This window comes from Pelmatolapia mariae, linkage group LG23, assembly GCF_036321145.2.
Source record: "Pelmatolapia mariae isolate MD_Pm_ZW linkage group LG23, Pm_UMD_F_2, whole genome shotgun sequence".
Taxonomy (NCBI): domain Eukaryota; kingdom Metazoa; phylum Chordata; class Actinopteri; order Cichliformes; family Cichlidae; genus Pelmatolapia; species Pelmatolapia mariae.
In genome coordinates, this window is record NC_086246.1 from 50,368,548 (window position 1) to 50,387,145 (window position 18,598).

An 18,598-nucleotide genomic window follows, 5' to 3' on the forward strand; every position below is an offset into this window, starting at 1 on the left:
TGTGATGTGTAGCAACATCTGACCTATAGACTCTGAATTTAGGTTAATGAGATCAAGTGGAACCACAGTATTTCCAGTGTGTGGACAACAAGCATGTGATTCTGTAAATCATATCAATCATGAGCGAGGAGCGGCGCACATTAGCGGACACATGACAACAACAACACCCGTCCGTCAGCAGGCCACGAGCCAGCTAATCCAGTACACAAACCACCATTTTGGAGCTGCTGTTTCCTCAGTGTGGCTGCTTCTAAAATAAGAAACCCAGGAGGGGAAAAAGCTCTCCAGTGAATCCTCCTGTAGTTTATACTACTGCTGTTTTTACATGATACACTGTGTTGGAATTGCAAAATGAGTGTGAAGTTCAAGCTGTTCCTTTGACAAATGGCTTTGCTTGTTTCCCACATAAAATATAAGCCCCCAGGAGGAATGCTGGGTTAAGTCGCCTTTATCGCCAACCATCTCTCTTCCTGCTGCCTGCCTCGACCAATAACAGCAGAGCGAGGGGGGGCTGGTTCCACTGAGCTCACGGGGGACAAGGATGCAAGTTTGCGAGCTGAGTTTGAATGTCCCTGTGCAAATATGTGAGCAAGGCCAGAGCTGCGTCCCATTGGCTGTTTTTGTGCCTCTTTTACTCCCAGGAGGCAAGAAAGGGAACACTGAGGTACTGGGCCGGGGCTAGAAAGAGGGCGATGGTCGACATTCCCAAAAAGGAGGTGGAAGCATTGGGACGGGTTCCTGTTTGGTGGTTAAAGCAGAAAATAATCTGTTGCACCTGCGATAAATATTTTACCTCATTAAACTTTGTACACTGGTTGTTTAACATTGAAGATGATGCTGCGTCAGTGGAGCAGCCTGCGACTGCATGGACGTCCACCAGCGCTCTTCTGAACATCTTTCCTCAACGGTCCCTCTGATGCAGCTCGGAGTCTGTGCGCCTTCAAGGTCGCCTCTGCGTTTGTGACCCCTCTCGTTATTGGATAGCAGTGATGGATGTGGAGAACAGCTTGGATGACAAACTCAGCTCCTAGTTGTCTTCGACTGGACGTATGTCTGTAGGAGGCACTGTCTGGCGCTCTCCATACTGTATGTGTTGATTGAGACAGATGCTCTCGGCTCTTTGTCTCACGTATACCACTGACAGAGACAAATGAGTCAGTAGCTACGACACATGGAGCGTCTCGCCAGTTCAAGATGACCGTATCTGCATGATGGCTGTGTTTATTTGATCTTTAGGAAAAAATATTGAAATTGATCTTTATTGGAGTTGAAATCATTTTGACATTTTGCGTTTTTTTTACAGGGTAAAGTTGATTTAATTTGACTGAATCTTATGATAACACTAATAATTATGTTTCCTATTTTCATTAAAGCTTTTATGGCTGAATTGTAAACCAAACCAAATTGTGATGGTTAGTTAAGCTACCAGCTAAACTGTGATTCATGTCAACATTGTAAATCTTTTTACTCTTTTTTTTTTTTTAGAGCCATTTCTTAGTATTTCGCTTCAGAGGAGCCAGACTTTCTCGACTTGTCTCGAGGGTTTCTTAAGGTTTTATAAAGTTTTTCTTTGTACGTTGGCTGCTTTTCCATTCATGTTCAGTCTAGTCCTTGTACCTGACCGTTTTCATAGAAATGCTTATGCACTTAAGACTTGCTTATGAATCACTCAAGCATAAAAAGACACCAAACCTAAGCGATGAACCAGTGTTGTGTCCGCACATAACCGATAATTTAGCAAAGAACCGGTTTTTAATTGTAAGCAAATAATTTGTTCCCATTCCTGCCAAACATAACAGTTTAAAAGACATAAAGCAATATTTTTGCACTAACCATATCTCAGATTCAAGGAAGCTGGACAAATGAAGGGCAGAAGAGTATCTGAAGGTCACAGGAAAAACATCCAGCATCAGAAATGGGCTAAGAAGAAGGGCGGCAACATTGTTAACGCAGTAAAACAAACAAACCTGGATTAAAAATAAGTAAATAAATCAGCCATGGCCTCCACAGAGCCCGGACCTCAACTTTACTGAAGCAGTGTGAGATCATCTCGACAGAGAAGAGAACAAAAGGCGGCCAACATCCAACAAAGAGCTCTGAATGTCCTTCAAGAAGCCCGGAGAACTATTCTTACAGAAAGGAAAGGAGAGCGTGCCTCACAGAGTTCACGTTGCCTTATATGCTGTCTTTACATGCAGGGTTGAATAAGTGGCTGCACCTATTTTCTATTTTCCTAGTAAAATATAAAGAAATGAGCGTTGGCTCGACGCTTTTCTTCTGTGCTCACAGTTCTGTATACGGCGAGAATGATCCAGGACGGTCTCCTCTTTGTTACGTTTGGTCAGCCGGGCCTGTCGACAGGTGAGCACTTCCTTATTCCCTGAGCTGGCCGCGGCTGCTGATGCCATCAATCAGCGGTACCTGTTTACTGTCTCTCGTTAACCGCTCTCCCTTTGACCGCTCAGATGCTCCCCTCTGTACTGATTTAATTTAGTCCTCATTCTACTTTTTACAATCTCATTACCGAGACACACATACATGCACGGCTGTTTACCTCTGCCTGTCCAATGTTCTGCGGCGGAGGATCACATCTGTTATACAGTGGTGTTGTGGTGTCGAAGCAAGTATCATATTTAGAAGCTGGCCGCAGAAGCTTGGGTTTTACTGCACACTAAAAACTCATTGAACACTTTGTTCTTGCTTATTTTGTTACGCTGCGAGCAGCCGAGCGAGCTGCGTGTTTCGCGAAGCTCGTCGTTCACGTTTTTCCCATCGCTCCCTGTCGACGGGCGCTGGAGCGGTTTATATAAAAAGTGCACTTCCACAAACTTCTCCCTGCGCATCACATGCGAATGTTCTTCCTCCCGCTCGCACACGGATCTGCACACCAGCAGCATTTCTTAGAATAACAACTGTGCAGCAGCCAGCTGAGCTGCAGGGAGCCGGGCTTCTCTGTTTTCTCTCATCGTGTTTGTTTTGGCAGCAGCTAAAGAGAAAATTCTTGTACTGTCTTTCATTGTTTGCTACGTTTGTGTGTAAATCTGCTTAGGGTGACTTTATGGTTCAGTTACTCTAATGTGTGATGTTACGCTCACACCTCCACTTAGGAGCGTGATGTTATTCACGCCGCTGGCCTTGGTGCGGTATATTCTGAGCCAGTTGGGGCTCGAGGATCGTTGGTTGGATGGAGTCTGGCTGAAGTACGTAAGCTGTCGTCCTGACAGTTTTCAGTCTATCACAGGTTAACACAGGGAAAAGACACAGAAGCTAGTTTAGGAGCTCAAGTGTGGACTCTGGTGCTTATTTCTTAGACATGCTCTCGCTGTATGACTATAATGTGCCGTGTTATAATAATAGGAGTCCTGTGAAGCACATTTCTTACACTGAATACAGTGTATGCCATTCGGGTGACGGTCTCTCAGCATTCAGCACAATGAGAGAAAGGAAACCAGTAAAGTAGTCGGTGTACACTGGAACACGAGGCTGCAGTAACATTGAGGTCAAATCCATGCTTGAGTGAGAATCGCTGGGATAAACAGGCTGCTGTTGCCTCAGAAAATTAGGCCCAGTTCACCAGTTTGTGCTACAGAGAAATAAACTGGTGTGTTTAAACTGCAGTGTTGAGTTTTCAGAACGTTTTTTCCTCCCCGACCGTCTTTGTTATTTATCCCTGTTGTTACCAAGAGACAATGTCAGCTTGGCTTCTCCCTGTTTACCTCTGGCTGCTGTGTTTCTCTGTGTGCCACCCACACACCCACCCACTCATGCCAACTGACGGTTAGAGGGGGCCTCTGCTGACAACACCTGCACCTCCAAGGATAAGCAGGGCCTCTTCAGGCCCCTGACCCCCCCTCCCCTTCGTATTGTATGTGCTGTATTCTTTATTCTTTTGTCCTTCACGCTGGTATGAATGTATTATTTATGTGCATGCACACATGTACACACATATGGCGTTATGACACAAACAGGTACTCCTTTGTGGTTGGATGGTTCTCCTCCAGAAGTCACCTGCTGGGAAAATCCCTCAGCTTGATTTTGTTCCCCCCGGCCGAGGCCCCTGAAGGGACACCATGTGCCTCAGTCTGGCTTAAGATCCTGCGCTTCTTTATTTCTGCTTTCAGTGTGCACATTATCCCCAGACTCCAGCTATAATAGAGGCGAGCACCTCCAGTGTTGTTGGAGGATCTTTTGGAATAAAGTCGTAGATGAATTAAAGAGCTCGTTTGCAGGTGTCCGACATGCACATGTAGATTTGTACCAATCTGGAGTTTAAAACACTTTCTGTCATTTCCAAAGACTCACTTATTTTGATTGTGCAACTCTGATTTTACAGAAGAGAGGATACTGTTTCCTTTATTTATGACATAAAAGTGGGCCATAAACATGAAGATGTTTGTTTTTTGGATACTTTGAGGGAATAGTCAAACGCAGAATTCAGGATTACTCAGTTCAGAGTCACATTTGCAGAAATTAAAGGTTTTGTTTCTTTGTCTTCTGCTGCCAACAGTGAAAAAGCAGCTTCGGCAGGTTTACTGACAGAAACAGTGAGGTTGGCACTAACCTGGACTTACTGTCATGTACTTTGAAGCAGATATATGACGGGCTTCAATATTTCATGTAGTGCTCTTTACAAATAGTGTTTTTAAGCTAAAGCAAAGTTTTATTTGTTTTGCTAATTTGTTTAAACAGCTGTGTTGCATACCTCTGAGGGCATTTACTTAGATAACAGCATGTAAACCAGAGTGAGTGAATGTATTAATTATGGTTTTCAGGTGTCCATATAAATGCAAGAACATATTTATTGGTAATATTTTAGATATTTTAAATAGACCATAAATGTATTTGATTTTGATTTAAGCTGCAAAACAAAAAAGCAAAGAGTCACGAATCATCGTAATGACTCTTTAAGTAGGGCTGTGCGATATGACCAAAATCTCATATCCCGATATAAGAATTCTATCGTCCGATAACGATATAAATCACAAAAATGTAACATTTTCTGTAAATTCTGTGAATCTCGGGCAGCTCGTCTTGCAGGAAGTGTTTCCAGCTGCGCGTCATGTAGCTGGAGTTGAGTGTTTTAACCGATGCATGAAACTATACATTTTTAGACATAAGTTGTTTTCTTTGTGAGTATTTATTACACAGCGTGCTGCGGGGAAAAACCTGTTCTAACGTTTTAGTCTAAGGTTTATTTTTTTAGCACCTGGCGGCTCTTTTTTTACTTCTCATCCGTAATAATCTGCTCTTTCACGTGATTCAGTTTATTTTGAAAAGTCTCAACAGGATCTTGAGCTTTATTGTGAAAGGTTTATGTGGAACATAAACAAGCGGACACGCGATGCTGTTACCGTCGTTGTTGCTAACGACAACCCATAAAAACAGGCGCTTGTCCGTCCGTAGTGTGGTTATATTAAATATAAGAGAAAGAGAGAACTTTAAGAAATTAATATAGCCACTACAGTGACCATCAAAACCATGAAAAAATATTGCCGTAAACAGTTTATTTTGCGACACCACGAAACAAACGATAGCGTAAAATGAAACGAGACGTTTTTATATCGTCATCCGATAACAGCCCTATCTTTAAGTGAATAATATGTCAGCTACTTAATCTTGCTTTTGAGGAGACGCCCCACAAATTCCTATACAAGGAGAGGAAAACGAGCCTGGGGGAGGGGGACACAGTCCGAACGCTCTGTGCTGGTAAATCCACGTGGTTTGGTTGTCGTACTTTGCTAAGTGTTTCCCCCACAGTGGCCGCGTGCCTGCACCGCCTGCTCGACCCCTCACCAATGTTGCCAACTCCTCAGTAAGGAAAATCGCTATTGGCTGTCCTAAAAGTCGCTAGAAGTCGCTAAATGACGCCATCGCCTAATTTGCATAATTGGTTATGCTAATGTAATTGTAACCGACGTTGTTGGAGAGAGAAATAACATCGTGGAAGAGACATAAAGTGAGTAAAAAACGTCCTAAATGCATTTAGAGTTTATTTAGAACTACAAACTAAATTTCTTTTAGCAATTATTGTTTTTTTAATGTCACAATTCCAACCCTGCTCCTTTATCCGGGCTTGGACCGGCAAAAGTGACCCGAAATAGGCGCTCTGGTGGAGTTACTTTGTGTGTGTTTATAAGTAGTTTTAAACCTTGTGATCCACAAAACACCAACAACAGTAAAAGAAGAACTGACTGCGTTACAGTCAGTGCGGGAGCAGCGGCTTCGCTCATGCGCGATTCGTTTGCCGTTTGGACGCATAGGTGTGAACGTCTCCTGCCCTGATAGCAGCTGGGGGAGGACTATCCTCCGCCTGTGAGCGCTTTGGCACGGGCGAGGTGCCCACGGCAGCACCGCTGCTTGTTGAGAGTAAGAGCGATACGCGTTTTCACGTCAAAAAGTCGTCATAAATAAGTCTCCAATAACACCAGAAAAAGTCGCCAGATTTGTCGCTAGTCGCTTTTTAGAAAAAAAGCCGCTAAGAGGTTCTGAAAACTCGCTAAATATAGCGACAAGGTCGCTAAGTTGGCAACACTGCCCCTCACACCCCGGGCTTTTTTCTGGATCTTTCCTTTCAGCGCGTTTTCCTCCTTTTGAGCTCCACCCTTCCGCCTCGCCATCCACCTTCCGTTCACCCGTTGCCTCTCCTGTGTGTCCGTATCGCTGCGTGCGGATGCATTTCACGCAGACTGCATTGGCCTCTGCTTTTCCTTCCTGGCGCTCGTCAGCGCTGAGTCGTCATGCCAGGGCACAGAGAGTCAGATCAGATCTTATTATAGCACGTCCATATCACTGTAGGTGCTGCTGCATGATACGCGTGGCTCCTGGTAAGCTGTAGTGATGCATCTCCTCCCCTTCCATATGTAAAGCGTGTCGTTATATGAATGCACACGCGTGTAATCCCCGGTTCTCTGTTTGGCAGTTAATTGTGTGCTTATGGCAAATCTCTTCATTCTGGCAGTTATTGAAACTAAGATTTTTAATTAGGGGAGGTTTCAGAGCGGCGTGCCCTGCATTAATGTTACAGCGGGGGCACGTTGAAGTGGTGGATCGGCGAGCAGACAGTAAGTTATCATCCCAGTCAGCTGACGTTAGAGTCCTGTTGAACATGTAAACTCTGTGGTATGCATTTCATTCCTGCAGAGTTCACACAGGAACAGGATGTTTTTGGTGTTTTCAGACTGGATTTGTGGACACTTGGATTTAGTTGAACCATTTGTTGGTCACCTGATCGCACACCTTGTTCCCAGAGATGTAGCCGGTAGTTCGAATCACGTCAGTGGACGTCCAACGCTCTTTTCCAGTCGCAGTTACGTATCTCGACTCGACTGTGCTAGGTTTTTGAGGTTTGAAGCGAGATGACTTGGGCCAAAAATGTGACATCAGCAGACTGCATGCCACTGATTGGCTGGGAAGTGACGTGGTAGGATGAGTCACGAGAGCGACTCCTTCACAAGACTCTCATCCGCCATTTTTTTGAAACCTGGCAACGAGGGTAATGGCTGCACCTAAATCAACACCGTGCAGACGTTTACAAGCCGGTGTACCATCGCCTCCATCGTTGGCTTCTGTTTGTGTCGCATAGAAATGACATCATGGGACTTTCGGCCGCCACTCACAGTGAGGTGGGACTCGAGCAGAGTCGGTGCTGGTGGAAGAGAGGCATTTCTCTCCTGGTGGATTCGGTCCTGAGGTTTCCCCACTGGTGTCATCAGCACTTCCAGTTCAGGACAAAAGAAAAAGGGGAACGTGATGAAACGCCAGAGTACGGGATGTCTCGATATTTCCCAAAGTCTTCTGATCCATTTGAGTCTGAGTCACTGTTGTGATTATGACTAACACCCTCCATGATGAGCCTCTGCACACCGGCCCCCGGAGACACCACGGTCGGTTGTCTCAGCTGTTTTCATTGGCTGCTTGCTGCGCTGATGGAAAGATGGCTCTCGCCGTTTGATAACCACAGCTTTATTTTTCCTTGGGAAAAATGTTATAATCTGTATATGTTACAGTTTGTAACCAGGTACGTTTCAGGCTCGGTGGCTGCTCTCTACACACGGGGGGGTCAGCTTTAAACAACATGGTGCATCTGATATGCATCTGATTTACTGTCAGCCTGTTACGTTACAGAGCTTTAAAAACATTTGTGCCCTTTATCTAATGTAATTCTTCCAGACTTTAGTCAAGCAAGCAGCAACAGCACTACCATTGTTGTGTCAGGGTCAGGGGTTAAAGGGCACGAAGGAAGGGTCTGTTTTCTTCCAACAAAGGAACGTTATTAGAACATGTTTGCAACACGTGACCCGTGTGCTGTATTTTCAGTTTGGGAATGTGTGAATGTGACCTGATGTGACAGGCCTGTTTCTGCGAGTCGTGATGAAGAGTTTCCCTCCTTCCTCCTAGACTAAAAAGTTCTTCCTGTGGGATGCGAGTGGAAGGAGGAGACGGGCAGGATGGGAGTCTTCCGATTTTTGTAAAAAGAGCAGAGGGGGCATGTTTTTCACTGAGAGCTCTTTAACTTTAGCTGTTTTGTTTTTTTGCCGCCTATATTTTTCCATCTGTCGGAACGAAGCGTTCCCTTGAAATTCCTCAAGTATTTAGAAGCCCTCCCATCTTTTCTGAAGCTGCACGATTGACATGTGCATCCACATTGTGCTCTTCTCTGGGCGTGTGCGTGCACGCACGTGCGCACACCTCTCCCCATGCACCGTGGCTCTATGTAGTGCTATGCTGTGAATATGAAATGGGACAGCCAGCATCTGCACTGCAGCCATCCCGCCCTGGCCTCACACTGTGACTGCTGCTCGCTGCAGCTGGTCAGCCTGCACAAACACACGAGCACGGAGCTTTTGTGCGTGCGCGCTTGTGTTTTCTTGTCTGTTCATTTGTTTGTGTGAAATCATTTCCTTGTTTGTCCTGCTTTTGATTTCAGGCAGACGTTGTGTTTACCTGCAGACGCTCTGTGCGTGTTTGTCTTCACGTTTGCCCGCATGCTCGCTGCTACGTTTTAATCTACACGCAGCATCTGTGCTGCTGAGTGTAACCCAGTTAAAGGAAAACAGAAACTTGGCTTCACCTTTCATCGTGTCGCTGAATAAAGACCACATGGTCCAGTTTCATTATTGGTTTGTCAGCTCACAAGTTTGTACATTAAATATTATCAAACAGAGAAAAACAACAAGCAAAAGTTTAAGCGGTTCATTTGTGTCTTAATAACAAGAATTTAATCAGATAATCTGTTTATTCATTACTTATACGATTTATTGATGTCCTTTCAAGGCTTCAGTAAAAAGTCCAGTTTCTTGGCATCCTGGACTACACGCAGCCCTCGCCTCGGTCAGAAGGTCTACGCAAACTCAACGCCCCTGAAATACAAGAAAGCCTGAAAGAGGGAAAGGAGGCAGGGAAGAAAGAAGGACGGAGTAAGGAAAGAGGACAGGAGAAAGGGAGAACTGTGACAATCGGGCCTTTGAAAAACTCTGTGGCAGCCGAGGAGAGAGAGCAATTTGAGTTGTCTTTGACTTTCCTCTCTCTGTGTCTAATATGAGGAGATAATGGGCCATTGAGGCAGAAGGAGAATGCTTTAAAAAAACACCTTAGTCACGAGCGGGCCACGGCTCAGCACCGCCGGTTAAATTATCCCAATGAGGACGGGTATTTATCCAAGAACAGCTACAGTCCATAAAACTGCACCGAGCAGCGCCCGGGCAAAGGTGTCGAGTCACCGTCTGCAGAGTGTTTTACATGTAATGAGCTTCAGACAAACAAGAGCTGCAGCTGAATCCACGCAGGTGTTTAGGTTCCTCCGTCTGATGGCAGAATTTGGGTCTGTGGGATTATCTTTTCCTCGTCGGTCGCTTTCACGATCGATTCATCGTAAACTGTTAAAGGCTGTTTGTATCTGTGTCTGAGTTTTATTTAAAAGGTCGCGACTGATTCGGTGGTTAGTGAAGATCCAATGAGATGAATAATCCTGGCTGGCACTGGTGGTGTCCCAAACTGGTCCACTGGTCCTAAACTGGGCCACATGCTCGGTGAATCAGAGAGAGACTGTTGGACCTGATGGCAGCTCTGAGCTTTTGTTGAACGGCTGAAGACACAAGTGACCTTTGTCTTCTGCTCTGTGTGTGTGTGTGTGTGTGTGTGTGTGTGTGTGTGTGTGTGTGTGTGTGTGTGTGTGTGTGTGTGTGTGCGCGTGTGCGTGTGCATCTGTGAATACGAGTAGTCCTCTGTGTTAAGGAAAATCCTGAGGTCTGTGATGCAGGTGTCTCACTGTCTCGATGAATGTTTTGTCCGCTGCGTCTCTCCATCACCTTCCCACCTAACTACCCAGTCAGCAAATCCTGCTAGTCGTCTGTGGGGGGGTGAGTTTATGTTGATCTCAGTGATGTCTGACTGTTTTGTCTACCGCTCTGTGTGTGTGACGGTGAGAGAAAATCAGTGTTGACTGCAGCAGTGTGTGTGTGTGTGTGTGTTCTCAGCTTGTTTTTATTTGCGGGTGTATTTCATGTTTGCATCTAGATGTCAGAAAAGCTCGAGCTGCTGGCAGTGCGACAAATTAAAGCCGCGTCACAGAGGAGGGAGAGCAAGGAGAGATGAAGCCACGGACGTGGCTCGTCGCAGGATAAGGGTTAACACGGATCAGTAGGTTTGGAGATCGGTAACGGCACAAGCATTGTAGGTGAAAAGAATCGGAAAGTTGCAGAGAGAGCCATCTGTGTGAGTTCAGTTCCACCCTGAGCATCTGCAGTGAGATCCAGTGACTGGGGTTTTCTCGGCGAGGTGATTTATCACCTGCGACGAGACGCACTATGGTGGGGCGGGACCGAGGGAAAGGAAGGTGCCGAGGAGGGTCAAGAGGGGGGGAAAAAAAGAAAGAAGAAGAAGCAGAGTGGAATAGGTCAAAGTGGTTGTAAATCTTTGTGGGGCAGAGAGATGACGAGAAGGTGAGGCGTTACCGTGAAAGACAGGACACGAACGCGACCAGAGGGGAATCTAAGAAAATGCCTGTTGGGAGCATGCAGCTAATTACTGCAGACGGTCTATGTCTGGACTCATCTCCATGGTAACAGGACGGGCCAGCAGGGCTGGCCAGCACACAGGAAGAGACAGACGAGGAAATCGATGAACAGACAGACAAAGCGGGGAGCGAAACCACGCTCGTTAAACCACATTCCCCCCTTTTCAAACTGTTTATCTTCATGTCTGTGTTCGTGCTCTGCGCTCAAAATTAATCAGCCTTACGTTAAGGAGAGGTTCAGCTGCAGCAGGCTGAGCTGGAGATCACAATAGGCTGTGTTTGGGATCAAGATCAGGAAAAAACAGTAAGTCTGGCCATGTGTGGAAAAGGTTTCTCCGTCCTCACAGACTGCTGTTCAGTTTCCTTTCATTGCGATCAATGGATGCTTCGATTAAACTTTTTAGCACTTAATCGCAGCTGTAGAAGGAGCGTGCGTTATAGCTGCACGGCTGTACAATAAAGCACGCGTGTGCTTGTTCACCCATTGGGACGCTGTAGGGTCATTAAAAGGTTTTGCTTATAAATGTCACACAGGTAGCGCGGACGTTTTGTTTTTAAAGACAAAGTGATGACGGGCTATCAAAGAAAGAGGTGCAGATATTCGGGCCTTGCTTCTTGACACGAGCGGGCCGTCACTCGTTTGGGGAGACCGGCAGAACGCTTCTGTTTATGGAAGTGGAAAGAGTCGACATGTTGAGACGGGTATGTCAGATATGTGGCAGGAGCGTGTGATAGGAGAAAATAGTGTGCTGTGTAGTATATACCCTGATGAAAACAAAGCACACAGGCCGTAATGAAACTACAGTCCGTGTGTGTTCATTCTGTTTTCTAAGGTTTGACCTAAGGCTTGTACGAAGGCTGAACTTAGAGTATCGTGTGTGTGTTCGAGATGAACCAGGCCCTGCTCTTCCTCAGCCACTTCCACCCTCGGTAACCCAATCCAGTCTCATTTCATTTTGCCATTAGAGCACACACATGTTGCCCTTTGTTCTTCATGTCACTTTTGTATCAGGTTTCTTGTTATAGATAAAGGTCGTGAGCGTTTCTTTGAACACAGCTTGGCACAAACAGTCCATCGTCCCAAAAAGCCTCCAGGTCAGCAGCAGGTTCACAGCCAAAATCTTCCCGCTGTAAGGTGACCCTGCTCGCCGCTGCACCACCCAACCACACACGTGATCGCTGTTGGTGGGGACATGCTAAAGTCAGACCCCGTGGCTCGGTAAACCACCCGGTTTCATTTAAATGTCCAAACATGTTGGATCCGGGCTCCAGTGTGTGAGTCACACACACCCGGCGTCACGGCCGTCACTGACTCGGTGACGGATCCACAGGATTATAAAAATAACGCTGATGGAAAGGGAGGAGCTGTGGTGGCAATACGCTGCCTCCAGTTTGTTTTTCCTCTCTGCTATCTCAGTATTTACTTATTAGAAGTGATACACGGAGCGCTTCTCAGGAAACGGCGATCAGTTCCCGAGAGCTCATTTGAATAACGTTGTTTGCAGCTCGGCCTTTGCTGCTCTTCCTCTGGTTCGCTGCACTGTAGGAAATTGTGTTTATTATATGAAGTTAGTCTTGTTTCTTTGGCAACAGCTCACCAAATAAAAAGTGCTAGACGGTGTACATGTTTCTGGCAGATTAAAAACAAATAAAGTTTTGTTGTTTTATGCCACGGATGCTCCTAATGGTTGTTTTTGTAACGAACCCGCTGTGGTGCTTTATAAGGATTTAATACTTTGTTCTTCTTCGTTTGAGATAAAATGAGTAGAAAACAGACAGGCTTGTTCAAAAACTGGTTTTCAGCCTCGATTCTGTAGTCGCTCATTCGGACTTCAGCCACTAGACTGATTATTGACAGGAGAGTGGCTTTTTTATCCGAGTGGAAGAGAGACAGCAGCAGACGTGATTGGTGTGTGTGACCTTTGGGGGAATATCGGCTCGAAGCATAAAGGGTTAGAAAAGATCGGATGTTGGTGTTCGTCAGAGCCCGACTCACCTCTCCTTCACCTTCTGCTTCCTCACATCAGCTGTTTTCTGTCTTCCTCTCCACCTCCTGTCTTATTGCCCCTCTGCTCTTTCCTTAGCCTGTGTTGTATTTCCGTGAACGGCAGCGTGGCTTTCGTGCTTCTTGACGACGCCGGTGTCACTCTGGTCCCTCCCAGCAATCAGCGTTATTTTGTTTACACCCGTTCCACTCCCTCCGGTCTCTCAGGACAAATATCTTACATCAGATCACTCGAAGCATTTATAGCAGTGCTTTTGAAGCTCAGGACTCCCACCGTGGCCAAATATAGTAAACGTGAATCCAGCAACTGTGTGTGTGGATGAGTAAGAGCGTGCGTGTGCTCTCCTGAGTGAGTAGCTCTGGGGTAAAAACGTGTTTGTTATTGTTCCCAGCTCTTTGCCTGTAGACACCACGGCCAATTAAAGGGGAGGTTTTAAGTGTTATGAGCAGGAAGTGTTGCCGTGTGTGGCTGCACGCTATTGGCTGCCCGGCTTTCTCCCGCGTTCTCCCCCGAGGATCGAGCAGCCGGGGCTTTTACTGCCGTGGCCAAATGAAAGGTAAACGTAGCACACCTTTGATCACGCCTCGCATTTAAACACCCTTACTGGAACTGTGTGCATGCGTAAGGAGGCGGCGGGCAAATGATTCAATGACACAGTGAGGCTTTACGTGTGTTTGTGTTTGGCTTAATGAGAGAGAACCTCTCCAGGATGCTGCTGCTGCCTCTGCCTCCTCGTCTTGTTGTGCCAGCGAAATCATCCCTTCATCCGTGCCTCCCCCCCCCCTTTCCCCCACCCAGCCAGCCAGCATGAAAACAAAACAAGGCGCTGTATGAATGAAAGTGGGAGGGGCAGAGTGGCCTAGAAAGGCAGGCAGGCAGATAGAGCAGTAGATAGTGGTGCAGGGCAGGGTGAGACTGGGATGGAGAGGACAGTGGAGTAGGAGGGAGGAGGGGATGAATGAGTGAGCTGACTGGAGCATGTTTGGCATAGTAGCTAACCCGCGTTAGTGTGAGCAGACACAGTCCTGCTGCAGTGGTGGTGTTTGTGCTGCACATGTGCAAACTGCACGCTGGTTCTGTGAAGAATAACAGACATTTTGTCGTCTCATTGCATGGATTTGATTGAAAAAAATGAGCCTCTGGCTTTGGGTAAACGGATCGGGCCTCTAGCTTCGCCCCCCCTCGGCAGTCGGTCTTCCCTGGCGTGTTGGCTTCTTAGCTGCATCTGCTCCTTCCCACCTGTCCCAGCACGGCCAGGGTTAACCCTGGGCGTCTCTCCCCTCCAACATGGAAGAGACCATTCAGTGGCTGCCTCCCCCAGCCAGCTAGCACATTGGCTAAAGCTTAGGGTGGATCCAGAGGGCTGGAGCGATACTCCGGCATGGATCTGGATCGGCCCTCCCCTTCACCATTATGCGGCGGAGTGGAGGGTGAGGGCGGGGGAGGAGCTGTGCATTTTTCTTGGTTGTGCGCAGCAGCGGCAGCTTAACAGCACTTAGTAAAGAAGATGTAGAGGAGCGACCTCTGCATGAACTACCCCAGAGGATGGAGATGGTGTTTTTCCCTGCATTAGTCATTCTCCCTCTCCGGGGTTTTTCCCCCGGCTGCTCCGTTCATTATTGTTCCTTTCTTTAACCTCGTTACCCCACCCCATCCTCACCCCTTGCCACAACCCTGTCTGTCCCCTCCGCTTTTACTCAGGCAGCACAATGGGCCGCCCTCTCGTGCAAAAGGAGGCATGCTGGGGTGGGAAGGTGGGGGCCCTGGATGTATCCTTGGCAGCAAGAGTTGTCCTCAACAGAGGCTGCATCCCACAAAAGCTGCAAACATTGCCCCCCTGGCACCTTTTTAGGCTGTTCATCAGCGTGACACCTGAATAATGTTTCCCCTTCAGTTCTTCGCTGCTACAAAAGAGCGATCGCAGCTCAGCTCGGCTCACGCGATCAATTCAGTCATCGCGACAGGCACACACTATACAAACATGCGTCACGTGGGTTAATGGACATGGAGCCCTCATCCTCCAGACTAAAGCAGGACAGAGGAACATTAAAATGTTTGAAGCTTGTATTACATCTGTCTGTCCTGTTAGCACACGGTATCAGAGCTGAACCCGCCGGGGACACGGTGAGATGACCGCAGGGCTCGTCAGGTCCAGATGAGATGTGGACACAATATTTTTGACGTTTTACTGAACAGGCTCTGAATTAAGGGGAACTCTCTGAAACAGTGTTTTTAACATTTTTACCACCTTCTCTAACACCCGCTGAACTTTAAGGCTTAAAATACTGATCAATTCAATCTTCTTTTTTTGCCAATATTTTACTATAAAGACCAACTTCCAGCCTTCAGTTATTACTGCTCCACTGCACAGCTGAGGGCACTTTATTGGCGCTGTGGTGTGCCGATGATAAAAAGGTTGGTGGTCGGTGTAACGTGAGATCTAATGAGTCTGTAAAGTCAGACGGGACAATAGCAGTCAGAGACTACTACAGTCAGCGGGTCAGACCTGACTGCTAATCTGATCACAGCTGACTCTTAGGCTCTTTCCCAATAGGTCCAAAATATCTGGCGTGAGCCCGTGTCACATAGTGTTCAGCCTTTCAGCAATTAAGCCGGTTTCCTTGGCAACGCCGGCTGGTGCTGATGACCCTCGGGCGTAAACTGCTCAGGTGAAGTCGTACAGTTTTCCAGCCTGAGCTGGTTTGATTTGTGCAGTCATGTGTCCATGAAGTACATAAAGTACATACTTACTAATACCATGTTAGTCAGTTCAGTCCATCAAACTCAACACATCACATACAGACACACCCTCCCTCTGCTCCTTCAACCCCTCCCAGTATCCCAGTATCCACTTGCAGTGAACACTGGGATATGTGTGCCTGAAGAGCAGACGAGCTCCCGCCTTTGTAGCTTCTCTTAGGTGTGAGAAGTCAGTGGTGCAAATACCAGCGAGCAAACAAGGAAGTCATCGTGTTTTGGGGTTTTTTTGACCTTTGTGTGGAGGTCAGATGTTTTCCATCTTGTGTTCTTCCTTATGGCTGCGCACCGCTCCTGTTTCCTCTTTGAGCGACCGCAGCAATGACAAAAGGCCAGGCGGACACCTGTTTATAGTTCACGTGTGTATATAAACACCCAATATGCATGCGGTTCACTCGCTGCTCTCAGATCAGTGCAAACCACAGCTTGGTGGCCATTTTGCTGTGATGTTTGGCGAGCTGTTAAATGCTAAAAAGAGCAGCAGTGAGAAATATCGCTGTCAGCGTGCAGCCTTGTGTTTGAGTTCGTCATAGAAGCTGTCCAAACGGTGACGCCGGCAGGGGAAGTGGGATAAAACGCGTATGAAGAGAATATGTATGAGCTCACATTTAACCGCCTCTTTCCCCTTTCTGCTCTTGTCTCCTTTAGTGTGCGTGGACAACTGTAAGCACAGTGCCTGCACCCCCCAGGGCCAGTGCTGCCACGACCAGTGCCTGGGCAGCTGCTCTGAGCCGGGTAACGCCAGCAGCTGCGTGGCCTGCAGGAACCTCCAGCACGGGAACGCCTGTGTAGAGAAATGTCCTCCTGGATACTATATCTTCAGAGGGTGGCGCTGTGTCAGCTTTGCTTTCTGTCAGGTTGGTAATAATTGCAATTAATCACCTAAAATACAGTTAATTAATAAACTCGTACACCAGTGTAATTACATTTTCCCCCATTTGTTGTACTTGTTTTTATATTCAGGACCTCCACAACCAGTGTAAGCAGACTCGGAAACAAAACCAGGACCGGGACTCGGGCTGCCACGAATACGTCATCCACAATGGAGCCTGTATCCCAGAGTGCCCTTCCGGATATTCCAGTATAAATTCCACTACGTACGTCTGGCTGACACACAAACACACGCACGCACAAACCTCGCTGATGGTAGCTGTCGTCACATGGTCAGAGTTGTAAATGTCATCCCACCGTCACTCTGTGGTCACCGAACACATTCAGGAACATTTGCACAGAAGGGAATTTTACATTTTTTTGTTACACTCAATAAGTTATGTAGCGATGCAGGTAAGTCACCGTCTACTCCATCTTCTCCTCGTGTTGTCTCTTAATGTCTTCTGCTCAAGTATTCACCAAATCTAAAATGGGACAAAGAGCATAAATACACCAAAGCACACGCAGGCATCGGGGAACCTGTACGTGATTGTTGGGCCGCTTTGTGCAGTCCTTAGTAACAGTGCGTTACTATTTCACTGGAAACCTGAGCTGGATGAGTCACAAACTCAGCAGCACATCATATGAATAAAGAAAAGGCAATATTTGTACGAGAAGTTACCAAGCAGCGCTGAAGACACAGTTTCCATTTAGGCATTAGGCTGCATAATTTCATATGCAAATTAGTCCTCTAATCTCAGCTGCTGCAAGTACGTCCCCGGTTTGTTTTCACAGCCTCCGTCACATTTTGTTCTCGGTAATTACCCAGCTGCATCGGCGAAGGCTTTGGCAAGCACAACGCTGTCCAGAGAAGTTTATAAAACTTTTAGTACAGAGATTATGTGTTTTTAATTTGCTTAGATGAGGTTTTATTTTGTGTGCAAAAAACACTTGAGAGTTTTGATTAGTCTGGAAACCACATATGAGGGTCCTGTGCTCCCAGTAATGTTTAAACAGTCTGTGCTGGTGAGCGCGTCTCGCACAGTTTTCATGTGAAATTTAGCAAAACACTCTGTGTGCATTTCAAAAAGGGTTTAAGAGTCAGTTTATATATATATATATATATATATATATATATATATATATATATATATATATATATATATATATATATATATATATAATGCCAGAATGCTACGGTCATATACAGCCAGGAGACCAACTTCAATACAGGAGCAGAAAATTAAAGTCAGAGTAATGAGGAATATCACAAACTAACCACCTCCTATTACCACTTTTAATAAATGTATAGAAATACATGTAGCTGTACATAATTGTATGTTTTTAACGTGAATTTCAGTTTTTACTGCGCCCCACCTGCAGTGCCTTCGTGGCTCACCATGGGGCCGCAGCCCACACTTTGGTAATCACTGCGCTAAAAGCAAACTCTTGACGATATTGGGGAGCGTTAAAAAAAACCGCAACCCTATGAACAGAAGAAGAAACCTCGGGTAGATCCAGGCTCGGGGAGGGGCGGTCATCGCTGTGACTGATGTTAAAAATCTGGAGCCTCAGCTCAGTCGTCTCTGTTATCCAGATATACTGAAGTCAGAAGCCACACAGGAGAAGAGTCAAAGGTCGAAACACCGGTTACAGTTTTCCACAGTGCACGTGTAACCTTATCTTATTGATGTCTTAAATGTGACAAGAGCTTTTAATAAAAAGACCTCCGATCCTGTTTACCTCACAGCTTTGTCTGCATGTGTAACGAGCAAGGCCGTGACCTTATTTAGCTTTCTTCTTGTAGTAAAGTGGGTGAAGGAGAGAAGAACATCCCCGTCTCGGTAGCTGTCGCTAAACACGGAGGACGTGTGTTTGTTTTGAAGAAAGCGTGTTTACATGCTTTCAGTGCACGTACATACAGCCGAGGCAGCGAGGACAACATGTTTGT

The 18,598-nt window shown here is 46.5% G+C and overlaps 1 protein-coding gene across 1 annotated transcript in view; it reads left to right on the plus strand.

Annotated features, from left to right (window-relative positions):
- Positions 1-18,598, plus strand: part of insrb (insulin receptor b) — a 77,871-nt gene that overhangs the window by 38,074 nt on the left and 21,199 nt on the right. The window contains exons 3-4 of the mRNA XM_063466985.1: positions 16,426-16,634; positions 16,741-16,874. Of these exons, the coding sequence (XP_063323055.1) occupies positions 16,426-16,634; positions 16,741-16,874 (343 nt within the window). The remainder of the gene's footprint in view (positions 1-16,425; positions 16,635-16,740; positions 16,875-18,598) is intronic.